General features: G+C 36.4%; 2 protein-coding genes across 2 annotated transcripts; one reads left to right on the top strand and one right to left on the bottom strand.

Annotated features, from left to right (window-relative positions):
• The first annotated feature begins 1,596 nt into the window (after positions 1-1,596).
• Positions 1,597-5,046, top strand: tectb (tectorin beta). Its single transcript, XM_084938657.1, has 10 exons — positions 1,597-1,663; positions 1,964-2,154; positions 2,654-2,805; positions 2,914-2,986; positions 3,179-3,282; positions 3,376-3,459; positions 3,554-3,716; positions 4,480-4,558; positions 4,656-4,688; positions 4,970-5,046. Exons 1-10 carry the CDS (start codon positions 1,597-1,599, stop codon positions 5,044-5,046), a joined length of 1,023 nt encoding a protein of 340 aa, XP_084794783.1.
• gucy2g (guanylate cyclase 2g) lies at positions 4,789-17,667 on the bottom strand. The gene is made up of 22 exons (XM_084938656.1): positions 17,338-17,667; positions 16,067-16,415; positions 15,574-15,683; positions 14,621-14,803; positions 14,384-14,528; positions 13,336-13,471; positions 13,118-13,221; positions 12,295-12,461; positions 12,075-12,215; positions 11,366-11,449; positions 11,091-11,195; positions 10,922-10,993; positions 10,373-10,541; positions 10,128-10,283; positions 9,581-9,758; positions 9,219-9,359; positions 8,938-9,130; positions 8,362-8,536; positions 7,502-7,600; positions 6,585-6,676; positions 6,409-6,501; positions 4,789-6,316 (listed from the first exon to the last, which is right to left on the bottom strand). The coding sequence occupies exons 1-22, from the start codon at positions 17,665-17,667 to the stop codon at positions 6,221-6,223; spliced, it is 3,318 nt and encodes a 1,105-aa protein (XP_084794782.1). The 3' UTR covers positions 4,789-6,220.
• Positions 17,668-18,128: the final 461 nt, after the last annotated feature.

Genomic DNA, 18,128 nt, shown 5'->3' with positions numbered 1-18,128 from the left:
AAGACTTTGAGAAACCTTATATTGCCGAATGCTGCAAAACAGTGGCCTATCATCTCCACTTAAGAACAGACGTTACCATTGTAGGCAGCACGTATCACAGTCAACAATCGCATTTTGGAGGTATCTATACATGTCTGTTTGCACTATTTAGCTTCTTAAACGGTTTTCTATTCCTGAATGCTTTGTCCTCTAGCATAAAAGGAAATAAAACCAGTGTAGAATTTGAAGACATTTTAACAAGCTGCCTATTTCTCTTTTTACTCCAGATTTCTGTAAATATTCGCCTGATGTATATATACAAAACCGATCTATCTATAACTATAAAAAGTGATTGTTTTTTGTGAAGTTAGTTTTTATTCTATTATTTCATATTTATCTATTTTTATACCCTTTATTTAACCATAAAAGCTTCAGTGAAATATAAAATCATTTTTACAAGAGTTACCTGCCCATGTAAGCAGCAGTATATTATGTTACCAGGTATGGAGTTAAGGGCGTGGCCACCATTATTAACAGAGGTACCAATCATAGATCGTACAAAAGGTGGCTGTAGCCACTGTGATGTCACCCATTGGTTTGTGAAGTCCTATTTGCAGGCTCAAGATTGGTGTTTTCGGACAACTTTATTTAAAAACAAATTATGCGACAAAGATAACGCTTCCTGCAAAGTACAACCAACCAAGCAAGTGAAATTTTAGCATTTTATAAGTTACTTAGTGCTAATTAGTAGATATGTGTTTCTTGAGTCCTAACATTTTAAGAATGCAGCTTGCTAGTCTAGCTTAGCTAAGATTTACCCTCCCCCCTACAGGTGATATCTTTTGGCTAAAGAAAACCTCAATAAACTCCAAAAAGTAGTGTCCACAACCAGTGGTCTTCAAGCAGTGTATAGTTTTAGCCCTCAAAACCACATGAAGGTCAAACCAAAAATCAAATAACTCAATGACGACTCTACTGGTTATGTAAATCATGTTGTTTTGGTCAGATGGGCTTAATTTGATAAAACTGCATCCTTCTGGCTAACATTAGCTTTCTTGCTAACACAGATCTATGTGCATGATATTAATATTAGTTTTGCAACAATAGCAACACTGATCACACATAAAGAGATCACACATAGAGAGACTCGCTTTAAATTTTGTACTAGTCAAAAACTAATAGTTTTAATTGTATAAATTTAAGAATTCTCTGTTAGCTGTCTTGAACACACTCTACAACCCTGAGAGCTAATCCTTTGAGACTTTGGTCATTTGAAAGTCAATGTCTGAGCAGTACAGAGAGCTTTTGTGAGAAGCTGACAATAGAGCTCTTAAACCCATCCTGCCAAGGGAAAAAGTGGAGATAGGAGAATGGGTGAAAGTCGATTAGCCTTACCTGTGATAGTATAAAATCCCTCCCTAAGTTATCAAGAGTTGTTAGCTCTTGAGTCACCACTCCAGGTAAACTGCTAAAGAGCCATGAGGAACCTCTGACCTCAAGGTGGTTGAAGACATTACTTCTGTCAGGTAAGTGTCATATGTGTTTATATTTTCTCAGACTTATTTTACACATTATCCTGTTATTGATAATTCTTGAATTTCTCTGCAGCACCACACTATGGCTTTTGTCAGTGCACTGTTAATGCTGCTGCCTGTTGCATGGTCATGCATTCCCCAAAAAGCAGGTAAAAACACTTTGACACAAAGATGAGTATGTATTTAACATGCTTGTGCCTCATGACCTGTATAGCATTTATATGTAGATTTTTTGGTCATTGCTTTTTAATGCAAAAATCACCATGCATCCTGAAACTATGACTTATATGAGTTATTTTCATACATATATGAAAATCATCCCTAAATGTGAATAAAGCTCAAGAGGAAAAACAAAGAAGGAATTGATAACCACTACTGTCACAGTATGATTAAATAAACTGTAAGGTACAGTGTATAATATTCCCTTTTTATTTTCATTTTTACTTCAGATTACGTTATGGTGTCATGTTTCCCTAATGCCATAATTGCCAACGTCCCAGAGTGTCCTTACGGCTGGGAGATTGAACACTTGTCTCTCGGTGGAGTCTGTTACAATGGAATGCACAGCCCAGGTTACTACCGCTTCATCATCCCAGATCTCACACCCAAAAATCACTCATACTGTGGGACTCAGTCTGAGGTGAGAAGCCAAGTAGGCCATAATAACCAGTACTTTGCCGCCATGCTTAGAGATTAATTTTGTCAGTTTTTCTTGAGACAATACCTGAGATTATTGTTGCCTCTTTACCTTACAATACAAAGCACCTTGAGGCAGCTGTTGTTGTGGTTTGGCACCATATAAATAAAACAGAATCGAAAGGTTAAATACTGACTTTTTATTTTGCAGACATAGGACAGGGACTGGAAATGTAACGAAGGCATTGCATTGCAGTGCATTGCATTGAGAATAACAGACAATCAACAAAATACAGGGTCACTAAAATGCAATCATGCTGAGGTTATTCCAAGGTCTTGGCATATAAAATTAAAATGATCTATGTAGGTATAAAAACTACTGCATTATTTTTTGTAATTTGGTCTTACTGTCCCTTGAGGATAGTACTATTTAAATACAGAGAAGTTTCTCTCAGTTTATTTAAAAGTATTAATAACATTATTTTATACTTTTCATGCCACAGTACATCCCCGGCAAAGACCCCAAATACATCTTCTACAACTCCATTGTGTCCAACGATACTTCACTGACAGTCAGAAACCAGCCTGTGAACTACACCTTCAGCTGCACGTACCGAGCAGCCTATCTGGTTAATAATGCGGTCTTTAGCCAAAGGTAAGCACCAGTTCAGGATACGAGATGACCACAGCTGCTGTCTGGATGATATGTGCCTTCTGACCCAATGACTTGCAGCGTTTTTACTAAACCCTCTGCTTTTTCCAGAGTGGCTACAGTTTATGTCAACAATGGGAGTTTAGGCACTTTTAGATCACAGTTGTCTATGAATGTGTTCACGGTGAGTAGCTGCTCAAAGATTCGCCCGGTGGAATCGACATGTTTAACGTAATAAATGCTTTTTATTAGTGTGTTTTTGTTATAAATACTGTCTTTAATAAATGAAGGTATTATCGTGTACACACCACGATCATTGAATGCAAACGAGAACTGCAGACATCTTGAAAAACACAAAATGTCCCATATTTCATAGAATTCAAAGTTCCTGTATGCCAAGGACGCTCCCTATGTGATTGATACCTCTGAGATCGGCTCTGAAGTATTCATTGGCATTGAGGCAAAAGGTCTAAGTAACAGGTAGACTTTATATGTTTGTATGTTTATTTTTGTAGTTTTAAAGGTAAGATTCTCCCAGACTTCTAAAGCGCATTTGTCCTTTACATCTCAAAGATTCAAAGTTGTGATAAACAACTGCTGGGCCACTCCTTCACCTTACTCCACAGACAGGAAAAGGTGGAGCCTCATCATTAACAGGTACTAAAACACAAAAGGCTAAATTCAACTTAAGGAACATTTTGTTCCCACTTCTTTATGTTTTATAGGATGTTTAATTGCTGTTTTCCAACAGCTGCTCCTCTGACAACACTGTGACTATTTTTGAGAACGCCAAAGACAGCCGCTCCATGTTCAAGTTCAACTCTTTCCGCTTCCAGCGGCAGGAGAAGGTGTCCACTGTTTGGCTTCACTGTGAGGTCCAGGTCTGTGATGGAGAAAGGATCACCTGTCAGCCAGTGAGTGTTTGTTATTTAATGATACCAAAAACATTATAGCACTGAAGTCGTTCCCATCTACATGTTGCTGTTTTGCAACTGCTCTTTTTAAATGTCATAGTAGAAAAAGCACAGATGTTACTAATAACATTAACTGTGGCTCTGTTGTTAATTTCCAAAGTTTGACACGCACCAGATACAAAACCTGAAACATCTAAATGGAATTCGGCTATTACAGTTTTCTCAGAGTTTAGGTCTCTTAGTCAATCTTCTTTAGCTCATCATCTCTGAGAGCTGATTTTCTTCCAGGCTTACCTGATTTCTTCCCTGGCAGCAGATCACTTAATAGATGCATTTACAATCCTGCAGGTTAATCTGGGCTGACCAAACCATTTTAGATTAAACTCATTAAACTCACTATCAGTGGACTGATGCAGACTGCAAGGCTAGCAGCATTAACCAATACATTTTAAGTCTAGCTTCCACATAGCTGGTAAGTTGCCTTTACTGGCCAGTCCATGTTTTGGCCTTTGACACCATGCAATTATAAACTGAATAACAGATCACTATAACATTGAATTCTGTGTCTTTATTAAGTTAGGTACTTTTTCTGCAATAACATTTACAAATTAGTGATTTTCCTCTATTAACAAAAAAAAGCTAATTTCATATTCTGACTGGTTGTTTTTCAAGTTCTTATACTGGCCTTTAACATCAAGTTGAGTACAGTGTAAAAAAAAAACAAACTAACTAAACAGGAGACTATGGTTGCTTTTTCCTGAAGAGCCCCTGCTCTGTGAGGAGTTTGTCATCAGACGTAGACCCAAATGGGGGGATCCTTACTGCTGAATTTCACATTAAAGGTAGAGTAAAACGTGGCATATTTATGACTGAGATCAATAAAGAGCAACTCATGCAGTCGATTGTATAGTATGAACAGTACTGTCTTTATTTTAACAGGTAATCAGTCTTCTAATAATGGACACATAACAGGTAAAAAACAATGCGATGATCATTTTGATTCAAATCTTAATCGAAACAAAAATAATCTGAACAATTAAAAATTTTTGATAACTAAGGTCTTTTATGCTTTAAATAAATAGAGTTTAACTGAAATGTTTAAATCTGTGTATTGCTTTGTACATGAGCTGCAAAACCACTCAAGTTTAACATGAACTCATCCTCTCAAGGTTTAAGCTCAGCTAATCGTGTTCAAACTTGCTTCTCATTCACTGAGGTTTGATCTGTTAATTTTTTTCTCCATCCTTTAACAGGCGTCTCAGTGCTCATCCTGCTTATGGTCCTGATAAACACATGTTATGATTTCATCAATGGATCAAGAATTTTATAAAACAAAATCATCAGTTTCCATTAACACACAAACACAGAGGGGAGTGCCACCCAGGACTCAGGGAGCGTATGAATCCATTCCTCCCCACGCGATCATTATCTCACAATATGATTTTTATTTAGCATGTTTATTGATGCTTTGAACCTTGTGTGATATTTCACTCCTTCCTCCAATAAAGATTCATTACATTTTGAAAGAAAAGGAATTTTTTCCATTTGTTCCAAACCATAAAAAACAAAAAACAATTTCATTCAGTCCTTAAATTAAAACCAAATTTTCGGTCTGACAGCACTACAACAAACAGAGCACATTACTAAACATAATATTACATTTTTTCTATTTCCATGACACAATCTAGAGCAACTATAAAATGTCTTCTTCATTTCATGTTACACTGAAAATAAAAACTCTAATATGGGATTTATTTATTCAGAGGAAAAATGAAAACAGATTTTAAATCTTGTTGTTTGCTTGTCATGTTTTTATGGAGTGTTTTATAATGGGAAGAGGTGTTTTTCTCAGTGATCAATCACAGCTCAATCACAGGTATTTGATTATTATTATAATAAGCATTATCAAACTTCTGATTTACATGATCCAAACAAACCCCACAGTGATTGAGTTTAGTTATTTGTGAAATAGTCATATGACAATAATAGAAAAATACTCAATTACTGATTTATTTATTCTCTCCAGGTCTCAGTTGCCAAACTGTGCACAGCTGAATGACAGATGTTGATACAACAACCAGCTCTGCAGCTGTAAGAATAAATTAGAAATGCTTGATTAGCTTACAAAATATTTTCTTATGAGATAACTTTAGGCATGTCAGAGCTGACTACGTGTGCCACAACAAACAGTTTGAATGGAACGCTAAGCATTTTGAAATAATTTACAGCCTTGTGTGCAAAAGTGGATCCACTAAATACTTAAATCACAAAGAATAAAGAATTAGAACTGCAATTAGTTGCAATCCAAACTGCAGTCTCTGTTCATGCATTGTGTTCTGCATTTTCACTTTGGCCTCCATCCACATTTTGTCTCTAGTCCTTCTTTTTATACATGGATGACTCAAACTCATCTTGCATGGAATTTTTTAAAAAGCTGTTAAAAACTGATATCTTAAAATAAATTTCTGCAGTATTCCCTGCTAATTAATATGCGCCTTTTCTCTTTAGATGTGTACTGGAGGCATCGTGGGTTCAGTTATAGGAGGTACAGTCAGGTTTTTTGGGGCTCTTTTGTCTTCACCTCTGGTCACTCCTGGTTTCTTCAATGGGAGAAAATACAGTAAAACAATAAAAATACAAGCCATTATACAATACAACATATATACATATAAATAAATATTTGTGACTATACCTCTGTTTTTACTGGTGAAGAACCACGGTCAGTGAAGACAGGATTAAATCCAGCTCTGTTCAGCAGCCAGTACGTCTTTTGAGTCCCTTTACCCTGTCACAAAGAGAAAGACATTCTGGTCAACCTAACATCTTTGTTATTTCATTTCGAGGGAAAAAATATTATGGACTGTTCACCTTCATTTGAATTTCTCCTCTTTCTTCCAGTTCAAATGATCCAGCCTGGAAAAGAATGTCTGCCGTGGACTGAGATACATGAATCTTCAAGGCTGTATGTGACATACATATATACTTCTAAAGAGAGATTTTAAGCACCTTTACCAAGACAAACTCCTAGGTTTGCATGTGAGTTCAACAGCTCTGCATGTTTAATCATCCAAACATGTTAATATAGACCATCACATCAAGTTAATTTTTAAGGCATAATACGACTACTGTAGATTGTTAGCCTGAAGATTAGCACAAAATACAGAAGGAGAATGCCATAAATATTTGTAGGTATAAACCAACCAAGAACTGGACTAAATGAAATATTGACCTGATGAAATATTGTGAAATATGAAAAATTAAGGGATTGTCAACATAATTAGAATTCATCCTCAAGGCACCATTAGCATCTAGAGAAAATTTCATTTCATTCTCATATACTGTACCCAACATAAACTCGTATGAATGATGGATATATCTAACAAACCAAGGACACTGCATGCTAGCCACTGGTCTCTCTATTGCCAATGGGGTCAGCCCTGGCTGGTCATGTGAAAGAATGCAGTCTTGTGGAACTTGGACACTGACTTTGCTTTCAGGCCTTCAGACCCAGAGAGTGCATCTATCATTTATAAACAATGCCACAATGATTCATTCAAAAGTAGCCAAACTAGTTGACTGAAATCTAAAATTGTCAAACTTATAGTGAAGCAAGAAATCAATAGAGTCATAATAGTTTTGATTTATCCGAAAAATGCACTGTCATTTCTGCCCTATTAAAAAATTAAAGTGACAATAGTGACTTCAAATCATACCACAACTACATAAATCTTATTTTTTTAGGGTTATTCAGAGTTTAAATTTTGAAATTTCAACTGCTTACTCACGTAAGCTGTTGCTTTCCATGCGAGAAGCTGTGTTCACTGTGTCACCAAATAGGCAGTATCGAGGCATGGTGGTCCCTACCACTCCAGCAACCACTGGACCTACAAAATTTTTAAAAGTCAGAATGGATTTTGTTTAAATTACTCAAATGTTCAATGCACAAACTATTTTTCCCACTACAAAGTCGTTCATACTTCTTGTCACTTGTACTTAAGTCTCAGTAATAGAGCTCTAGGAGCTTGTCAGTGACCATTTGCTAGCCAAGTGGTGACAAAGGAAAAATGTGTATTCCATGACCAATTGGCGAGTGTTTGCTGGAAATTGCAATAGTGACTAGTGTGAAATTGGTCCAAAAAGTATATAGTCCTGGACCAAAAGCCCCCGTCCAATGGCTTTGGTCACGATTTCCATGGTTGCCAGTAGTTTGTATGGAAGACACCAACTTAAATATTTGCAAATAACTGAGAAGTGCAACACAAGCCAAAAAGAGAAGTTTTGCCTTTAGCGTAAAAGTTGTGTCTTATTGGTAAAACCAACACATTTTAAAAGATGCAACTTTTACACTGAAGGCAAATAATGTCAATTTCCAGTTTTGCTTTGCACTTTTTGAAGTTGCACTACCTCTTTGTGGTTAGTCTTTGCAAACAATTCAGCATCTTCCAAGCAAACTATGGGTAACCGTGACAATCTGCTAGTGACCAAAATAATCAGAAGGATTTTTCTTTGTGCAGCATTTTCTTTGTGACTAATTTTACCCAGCAACAGCCACCAACCTCCAGCAATCACTCACCAACCAGTTGGGGTACTTTTCAAGACCTTCAAATTCTGTAATGCCATGGTCTCCATTGCTACTGTATCTTACCAGAGTGTATCCCAGTGCGAATTGCAAGGCTCTCATTTGGCATGTGACGGATTCTGAACACCTTTATGCCTCTCAAGAAATGTAGCGCCATTGTGGATATCTCCAAAGCATGCAAGTTTCCATTGCTGATAGGTAGACCACTTGCCACCATGTATGCATCACCAATTGTTTCCACCTTGTAATGTAGAGATGTAAATGACATTTGTAAAATAAAATAAAGCTGGAAGAAAATAAAACATAGCACAAACAGAAAAAAAGATCCCTGAAATTTCAAGGAAATTAAAATTTTCATTAAACAATTGTAAATTGTTTTTTTGATTTCGTGTAATAGCAAATACATTTTCTAATTTCTGATTTTGCTTTTAATCAGATATGATTTCTCTGCATTGCTGGTTAAATTTCTTTAATTGTTTTTTTCTTAATAAGATAATGTAACTGGATGCTGAGTCAGTAAATATGGAAGGAAATGGTAAAGCTATTCTCATGTCTTGGTAAGAAAGTCAATATTTATCAAAATATCTATCGTATGATAGATATTTTGCTTTTTATGATCACAGTATGTTCACTGTCACTTACTTTGTAGACATCGTACATCTTGATGATGTCATCAAAGAGACTGTAGAGGTCGTTGAGGAATGTTACCACTTCCATTGCAGAGCTGACTGAGCACATGGAAGTGAAGCCGACAATGTCAGAAAAGAAGATGGTGACCAAGTCATAGCTTTGTGGCTCCACTGACTTCCCTGACATCAGCTGTTCAGCAATATATCTAAAATCATTGCAAAAAAAACCAACACAAGATAAGGTTGACTGAGTATAGCAATACAAAATTATATAGTTCCTTTTTTATCAAGTACCTTGGCAACATGCTGGCGAGGAGCTTGTCTGCACGAGTTTTCTCCACTGTAAGCTGATTGGTCCTCTCCTCCACCACGTCCTCCAGGTGATTTGCATACTTTTCCAACTTGTCCACCATATTATCTAGAATGTTTGCATGGCTACAAGATAGAAATTCATCATTAACTCTTTTGCAATGAGGATTTAGTTAGGTTAAATCTTACTTAGATTTGAGTAAGACTGAAGACGGTTGGAAGTTTTAGCTTGTGAACTTTAACATTTATGGGCATTATGGTAAATTTGTGTCTCACTTAAATAAAAATGTGGAATATGATTTTACACAAAAACTTTATAAAATAAAAATTTAGGGGTATGATATTACCTGTCTGGACTAATGTCTTTCAGCCGCCTCTGTATAGAACCAAATGGCGGTCGGTAGTCAGGATTTTCACTCCAGCAGGCTTTTAGCAGTGCATTGATGTTCTCTTCAACCAGCTGTTCAGACAGCACTGGTCGGAGGGGTTCCCCTTGAAAAGGTGTACTCAACTGCATAATAATCTCTGTAAGAACATCTAACATTAGAATTTAATGGGCTATATCTTTCAACTTTGGTTCAGGCTAAAATATAATACCAGAAAAATTGCCATAAAATTTTGTACTTCAATCCAATGCTACATTATTTCACATATACTCAGTAATCCACAAAGATACTTAAGAACTTGGTTGAAACCATCACATTTTAAAGTTATTACAAAACTGGGATAGACTGATAATTACAGCGCAAAAAGAAAATGGAAGTAGAAATGCTTCTAATGGTGCCAAATTGCCAGAAGGTAAATAAAGCTGGAGATTGTAGCTAACTAACGGTAACTGATTTTGGGAGTTGACAAAAAATTTGTAGGTTAAGACAGTTAAGAAATCATGCCAACCTTTAGGGTCCAGATTGATGTCCTGATACGGACCAGCTTTGGAGTTGTACATTAGTTCCCACATTATGATGGCAAAGCTGTAGACATCACCTTTGGGTGTTCCATTGATCGGGGAACCGACCTGTCTGAGAAGCTCAGGGGCGATCCAGTACATCTCTACAACATGTTCTTGTGTGTTACTTCTCCATCATGTGAATTTATTTAGGATAACAGTGATTATTACAACAAATTCTGATTTCACTGACCTTCGTAATTGGGGTTTTCCAGTGAGTTCATCTTGCCTTTGTTTCCATATTTAAACTCCCACAATCCAAAGCCAGAGAGTTTGATTTGTAGTCGGCTATCCACCAAACATGTGCTAGGTTTCAGGTTCCCGTGAAATTTTAGGCTACTTTTGTGAATAAACTCCATTCCCTGGACAACAATTTAATTATTTTAAGATTTAAATAGTAAAACATTTCAGATTACAAAATACATATTCAGAATTTTAACATATAAAAGTAAAAAAAAAAAAAAATGGTATACGTACAGTTTGATGTCTATTTTAAAAATGTGAAAATACATTTCCAATTGATTTTTTAATTTAATTCAGAACTTAATTAATAAAGATTAATTAATAAATTCATTCATTCAGTTATCTGTTTCTTTTTGTAGATATGTTTTAATTATTTTATTTATTTATTTTTACAATTTTTAGTCACTTTATTGTTAATAAAGTTCCTGCTATGGACCTGAGTACATTTTTTAAATTGTTATTAGAATAAGAAATTTACTCATTAAATAAATAGACTTACATTGACAATGTCATACGCAAAAGACAGCTTGAACATCCCATCTAAGTCAACGTCTGAAGCCTTAAGAACATCCTGCAGAAATATGCCAACATGGTTCACTTTTAAGTTAAAGGTTTATTTATGGTTAATGCAATCCATTTTGAAAAAAGAACCTTCAGACTTCACTGACCTTCAAACTACCTTTCTTGCAGTACGGGAAGACCAAGCAAATGTTTGGTGGTTCGATGCATGCGCCAAAAATTTGCACCAAGTTCTCATGTTTCATCTCTTTCATCTGTCTTGAAGAGTTAAGAAGGTTAGGTACAACATAAATAAAAAGTGAAGTCAAAAATAATAGGTTGTAGTTCAATTAGATACAGTCCACCTGGATTTTTGGCTGTTAGAGTTTTCAGAGTAAATAAAAAGTAAATTATGTTTTATCTTGAAAAAAATGAGGAACTTTACCATATTGAACTCTGCAATGATCGAAGGCTTCTGGAAATTACAGCTAACAGGGTTCTCAGTGTACTTGATAGCCACTTGATTTCCCTATATAAAAAATTAAAATAAAAAATATAAGTCATACTAAGTAAAGAAGAGTATGTAAAGTACTAAGTAAAGAAAAAAAACACCTCTTTATATTACATAAGCATTAAAAGCTTTCTTTATAATTCTTAGATAAACAATAATTCATATTTGTATATGTGTTGATACATTTTCTTTTGCATTTACATTAAATAATATTTGAAACTAGCCATTCAGACAATAAGCTTGTTTACTGAATTCATAAAAGCCTATATGATACTCAAACTTTGACTGGAGTCACTGCAATTCACATTAATTCAAGTCAATTTTGAATTGAATGTTGAATTTGAATTGAATTGAATGTAATTTGAATTACACATATATTCTGTGTTTGTCTAAAACATGCCCTATGTTATCATTAGGTTTAACATGTACATGTAATGGATCAGGTATTCTGTCCTCAATATAGGTGAACTGAGACTGCCAGAAACAAAATAAAGAGCAGAAGCCATAAAGACTGCTTTAGCTTCGGTTTTGTGGCTTTAAGTTTTGTGTTGGAAAAAAGAGATACCATCCTTCTCTACCTTTAACCTTAATATAGTCCCAAAAGTTACACAGGCTCACTATAAACTCGAAATAAAACTAGTACCTGGTAGAGACCTATGGTGGTGTAGATATGTTCTTTGCCTGCTTTGTCCCCCAGGTCGCAGCTGTTGGTGGATAAACTGGCCTGAGAGCTACCACTCCCAGTATGAGTACCTGAATTGCTTAGAGACATACCCTGATTTCCCTGAAGGAAAAAAAAACACATGTGAAACCTTGTACACTTATCATTGTTCGACTTCACAACACCTGTCGAATGCTCATACTGTAGGTTCCCTGATGATGGTGATGTCGTTGTAGTTGATCATCCACCAGTAGGAGTCATCCAGCCTCATCTGGAGTCGTAACTTCTGCAGCACCAGCACCCCAATGCTCAGAACTGCCAGTACCCCAATAACAGGGAAGGTCGCAAGAAGAGCCAGCAGGGCAATGTCTGTGTCCAGAGAGAGCAGTAAGTTATTATGACAGTTAGACATCAAAGTTTCTTCAAAAAGAATACACACAAAATAAAGTCTTAGTGTTTTGAAATGAAAAATGTAGGTAAGGCATGAAGTCAAGTTGAGCTGCAATCTAGCAGACTGGTTGATACTGTGGCAGACTTAAATAATTTGTGCTTTTAAGCTGTGCTTTTAAGCTGCTTCTCTCACCCCAACTCCTTCTCTCACCCCAACCGGTCGCCCCTCCCTGAGCCTGGTTCTGCCGGAGGTTTCTTCCTGTTAAAAGGGAGTTTTTCCTTCCCACTGTCGCCAAAGTGCTTGCTCATAGGGGGTCATATGATTGTTGGGTTTTTCTCTGTATCTATTATTGTACGATCTACTGTGCAATATAAAGCGCCTTGAGGCGAATGTTGTTGTGATTTGGTGCTATATAAATAAAATTGAATTGAATTGAATGTCCACATCTGCTTCACATCTGCAAGCCACTTTGCAACCTAGTAAGTCCACTCTGTATTTTGTATCAGCTCTGCTCTGTGCTTGGACGTTGCTGCTGCTTTCTCTACCTGTGCCTTTCCTGACATGGGTGTGGAAGTCCCAATAGGCATACGGAAAACAAAAACTGAAATCTAATTCCATAAGGAATAGGTTTTACCATTAGTCACCCATTCACAGATTTCATTGTTGAAGCCACATACTGGCACATCAGGTGGAGGTCTTCCTTTCGGCCACACCACAGACGCAAACATTGAAGTTTGTCTGAAATAAAACATTTTCTGATAACTACCATGTCTCTGTTGTGTTTTTTGTGTTATCATTGAGATGTGACTGAAGATTGTTGTCATACAGATGTGATACAAAACAATTTGGTACCTGATATTTTTGGTGTGACTGTCAAAATGGAGGATTGGGACAAACTTGGTGATGTCACCTGTGTGCTGGAGGTCATAAATTGAGTAGTCTAGATTTCGCTCTCCCTCTCCATCAAAATGGACCAGTCCAGAGGCTCCTGCAATGACAATCTGTTAGTGAATCAAAGTGTCATAGAACATTATGTGTCACCCTTGAGTTTGATTGTTTTAGCAAAGTGTTTGTGGGTGTAACTACAACTGATTAAAAGTCAGTTCACCCAAAACATACAGTATCACCTACCCTCTGCCCACGGATCTGATTTCAGTATCAATCTGTGTTACATCCACAGATGAAACTACTTTTAACTACAGCAGGTTAAAAAATACCAACAGCTAGATTGTTTAACTTTTGTAGAGATGAGGAATTCCCCAATTTCTAGATGTAAAATTTGAACTTGGATGCCAAACTCTATAACACGAGGTATCTGATAAAAATACAATTAAGGTAAATTTAATTCATTTTTTAAAAGTTTTTTTCAAAGTCAAAGTAATCTTTATTGTGATTATTATTTTGTGATTATGCTTTGTAGACATGTTGATTTACTGTAACAGGCCCAGAAATATCCTCTTTATTATTGCTACCATTCCTCTTCCTTGTCAAAGTTTTGGTGCCTTGACTACACTGATGAATGGCTTGGACAGGCTTGGCACCTGGGACAGTTTATTAGATTTCCTATTCATGGGCTGAATTGGTTCAGTTTACATGTTTACCTAATGCAGCTGTGCCGTGACGGCGTTACAGAGAGTTAATGTGGCGTGTTGAGGTAGTTGGCATGGTTAAAAAAATAATAACATAAAAGTTACTCATGCTTTAAGAGCTGATGGTCAGCTGACATCAGCAGACCATAAGCATTATCCAAATTTATATCAACAAAACAAACTGTTAGCACTAAACTGATTATTTCCTTCACTAAAGAATATAGAAGCCTTTCAAGAACCAAGTAAAAAAACAATATTTGCACTTTACACTGAGTCAAAATTAAAATACAGGTATTGAATTGTGTAGCTACCATAAAATTGAAAGTTGTTTCTTTTTTTCAGGATCTGTAATAACTCCCGACCATCATGAGGGTCTTTGCCACCTTTCAGGACTTCCTTCAGTGCCATCGCGTACAAAAGCACAGCGTCATGCAGATAGGCAGAGTATGGGCTAACCTGAAATACATTAAATCAGTAAAATAAATATGTGAAAGTTCAGTATTTTCCATGATTCAAATTCATGCTTTCTGTTCCCTGTGCCTACTTGCCTGTTTTTCAGATGTTAGGTTACTCCGAAATGGATGTCCGCTTAGTCTTTCAAAAACTTGTTCAAAGAAATCATAATACTCGTAGCCTTCGTAGGATTTCTGAGCAATAATGAACGCCATGTCAAAAGCTCTTACGGCAACCTCGTCTATCCTGCTGTTCAGGGCATTTTTCCACAAGTTATCCTGCTCAGGAAAAAAAAAAGTTTAACATGAATAATACATGAGTCAGTAGATGCATGAGCACTTTGAGTACTCCAGGAGAGTAGAAAAGCGCTATATAAAAATCAGTCCATTTACTATTTACCACAAACAGCTTTGATCAATTTTGATGGCTCATAAAGATTTAACTCAGTCTGGAAGACGGATGCTATGATGCTATTTTATTTAAAAACAAATAGTCATATTCCTAATCATACATAAAATCATGTATAAGCTCACTAACCCTGTACCACTATGCAGATATAACACAGCAGTAACAAAGTTTGCTTTTATAGCACAGCTCATGCAACACTACATGCTTTACATGCAGATTATTGACACAAAGGAGCAAATATTCAAATCCATGAATTAAGTTATATCCAGCATGTAGGCACTAAAACTGTATTTGAGCCTTTAATTTTAGATAATGTGTGCCTTAAAGTTTTATTTAGTTTCCTGATGAGCACGGTTCTAAAAGACAACATATTCAACTCAAGAGTCATTCGAAAAGTAAAATATTGGACTTTCTGGGACTAATTAAAAAAAAAAAAAATCAGGAGGCTGTACGTAATTAATGTTGTTGAATTTTGTTTGATAAGAAATTGTCTCAGGATATAACGAATTTAATTGAAGCTTACCTCTCCTGTGTCTTTTCAGGCTTTGTTGTCTTGGTGTCCCTGTTTGTTGGTGATTTACACAGCTGAATATTTGTCTTACTGTGTTGTGAAAGTTTTACTCACCACAGTGCCACTGACCTCAAAATGTTGTACCAGTAAGAAAATGTAGTTGCCATTCATCAGACCCTGACTCTCAGCCTCCAACAACAGAGCCATAGTATCCTCTTTGTTCGATAGCACCACAATAACTGAAGAAGGGTGGATGAAGAAATTAGAATTCAATTAAATTTTATTTATACAACACATAAGAAGTTCATAAAAACAAGGTGCTTCTATTGTAAGGTAAAACTCCTTCAATAATAGAGGTAGAATCACAGAGGTCCTCAAGGCGACAGTGGGGAGGAAGAGCTCCCTTTTAAGCGTTTAAGCGAAAGAGACCTCAAACAAAACCAATCTCAGATTATGGGATGAAGAGAACAAGACAACAGAAAAGAAAAGCCAAACAAAAAGCAGACAGAGGACAAACTATTGCAGAGACTAAAAAAAAGGGAAAAATTAAAACAGGAACAGATGACAGACAAAAAAGTGGTTTCATAGTTTGCTACAAAGTACTCATAGACATTTGTCTTACCTCTAGCAACCTTGGAAATGTACCTAACATTCAGTTGAACTAAGTGGGGATCGCTGGTGTCAAATTTAACCACTGCAGTGAGCTTGAATTTGGCTCGCAGAGGATCCTCAATCGTTTTCCACAAAGCATCAACCTTGTCCCAAGTATTCGAGTCCAATCCCCCGCCGATCAAAGCTACATGACTCCACCCGAAGAACTCCAAGGTCTTCACCAGCACCTCGGCGCTTCTTTTAAGAGGGGGCATTACAGTGATGTAGGAATCGTAGATGTCACTGTCGTCCATTTTGGATGATTGTCCCACAAAGCCAAACATTGGGATGTTCCATTTTGACGCAATGAGACCAGTCACCTGGAAAGCAGTTTTAGTAAGTAAAATTTAAAGGGTAAGATTATGTTTTTTACAAACACTCTTTTAAAACACAAAAAGGGTTGGTTTATCAGAAAATGGGAAAGCAAGTTTTGAATTAATATTAACTTTAAAAGGAAAACATCAAAGCCTTACAACAACAGACTGTTTTTATTTAACTAAAATGTCTTTTTTTTTAGAAACTTTATAACATAAACTCATCCCTGATGAGGGGAACAACAACTTAATAACCTGTAAAATCAACCACCTTCTTTGGGGGATGCACAATTAATTTCTAAAAATGGTCAAATTTCATGACCCATCCTTATACTAAACTGATGAATTGCCTGATTTGTTTTAGGAAATATAATATAAGCAATATTTCACCAGTTTTCCATGTTCAGTCAATATCTTGTCAGTAATGTGAATTTGTCCTGATTAGTTTACTATTGTGTGATATGGCAGGTTATTGTTGTATTAAGAAGGCTTTAAAACTGACTATAATTAGACCTTGGACTTCAATCAATTTAACAAATTGTTTTGGTGGTTTGATCCAAACTTCGAGCTGCAAAATAAATCCAAAACTCAGAATCTTATCCTCTCCTCTATTGTCATTTTCAGTCTTTGCAGAGACTTCCCATAGCCGATTCTGGACCACTTGAGGAGCCAATTTGGCCCATTAGCCATATGTTTGATGCTCCTGCAATGAATGAGTCTAGCATACAATAACAAAAAGTTAGAGTAAATACAGGTAAAGTCATTTAAAATCCATCAAATGCTCTTTATTTACAGACTTTTATAAACTTTTAGGATGATTTACAATACATCAAAAAGAACCACACTTTCTGCTTAAGCAGGAAGTGTGCAACTTATGCAGGATATGTATTTCACATAAACAAAAACATTAATTTCACATGAATTATACCTCAGCTTCTTCAGGACATGCTGGACCGAAGAGCGCAGACACCTTTTCTTTCCACACCTGGTGAATAAATGCTCCTAGGGACTCTTTGGGACTACACTCAGTGTCCTTGAACACAAAATCCAGATTAATGTTTCCCAGTAAGGCGGGGTTGGCGTTCACCTTCTCCACAGCTATCTGTATGGCTGAGCCCAGCCGCAGGGCGCTGAAAGGGAAGGTTATGTTCCAGGGAGCCTGGAAGGCAATGAGCAGCTTGTGAGGCTGAGATCCATTGGTGCCATTGCTGATGCTAGCAGCAGCAGTTAACAGAAGTGTGAAGTGAAGCACCAGCATGGGACTCGTGCCACGGTAATATACCCCCCTCAGCATCACTCTCATCCTGTTAGTGGCTTCGTGTTACAGAGCTTAAATACGCAACTTCACTGGTGATGCTGGACATTTGGTTAGGGAGGGGAAAATGTAGGAGGAGGGAGGTGGTATAGAGAGGGAAAGTTTATTATTGTTTTTGTGGTTTGATCCTCTATTCAAAATAACTTTTAGTTGATACACAAATCAAATAGTAGAATTTGTGCTCTTTACTTTACTTTTCTTCTGTGTAGCTCATATTTTTATACAGAAAACATTCAGCAATCCAAATAAGAATTCATAATTATCCAAAGATTAACTTTTGATTTTATTGATTAACAAAATAAGCTCTTGATTAGGTTTCAACTACAATAGACCAATAAATCCAACTGGTGTGACATTTATGTGCACATGTAGTCTCTGCTTGCAATCATAAATCCAGCGTCAAA

The sequence above is a fragment of the Perissodus microlepis genome, chromosome 8, assembly GCF_051167445.1.
Source record: "Perissodus microlepis isolate ML-2025 ecotype Zambia chromosome 8, ASM5116744v1, whole genome shotgun sequence".
Classification (NCBI taxonomy): domain Eukaryota; kingdom Metazoa; phylum Chordata; class Actinopteri; order Cichliformes; family Cichlidae; genus Perissodus; species Perissodus microlepis.
Note: the sequence above shows the minus strand (reverse complement) of the source record. Positions and strands in the feature narration are given on the sequence as shown.

What these genes read in the sequence shown, in the direction of transcription:
- tectb (XM_084938657.1), top strand. Translation starts at nt 1,597, where the DNA reads ATGGCTTTTGTCAGTGCACTGTTAATGCTGCTGCCTGTTGCATGGTCA. An exon ending in ATGCATTCCCCAAAAAGCAG is followed by an intron (nt 1,664 to 1,963) that starts GTAAAAACACTT and finishes TTTTTACTTCAG; the next exon opens with ATTACGTTATGGTGTCATGT. An exon ending in AAAGGATCACCTGTCAGCCA is followed by an intron (nt 3,717 to 4,479) that starts GTGAGTGTTTGT and finishes TTTTTCCTGAAG; the next exon opens with AGCCCCTGCTCTGTGAGGAG.
- gucy2g (XM_084938656.1), bottom strand. Translation starts at nt 17,667, where the DNA reads ATGCTGGTGCTTCACTTCACACTTCTGTTAACTGCTGCTGCTAGCATC. An exon ending in TACTGGTACAACATTTTGAG is followed by an intron (nt 14,804 to 15,573) that starts GTCAGTGGCACT and finishes TTTCCTGAGCAG; the next exon opens with GATAACTTGTGGAAAAATGC. An exon ending in AGATGTACGATGTCTACAAA is followed by an intron (nt 8,537 to 8,937) that starts GTAAGTGACAGT and finishes CTACATTACAAG; the next exon opens with GTGGAAACAATTGGTGATGC.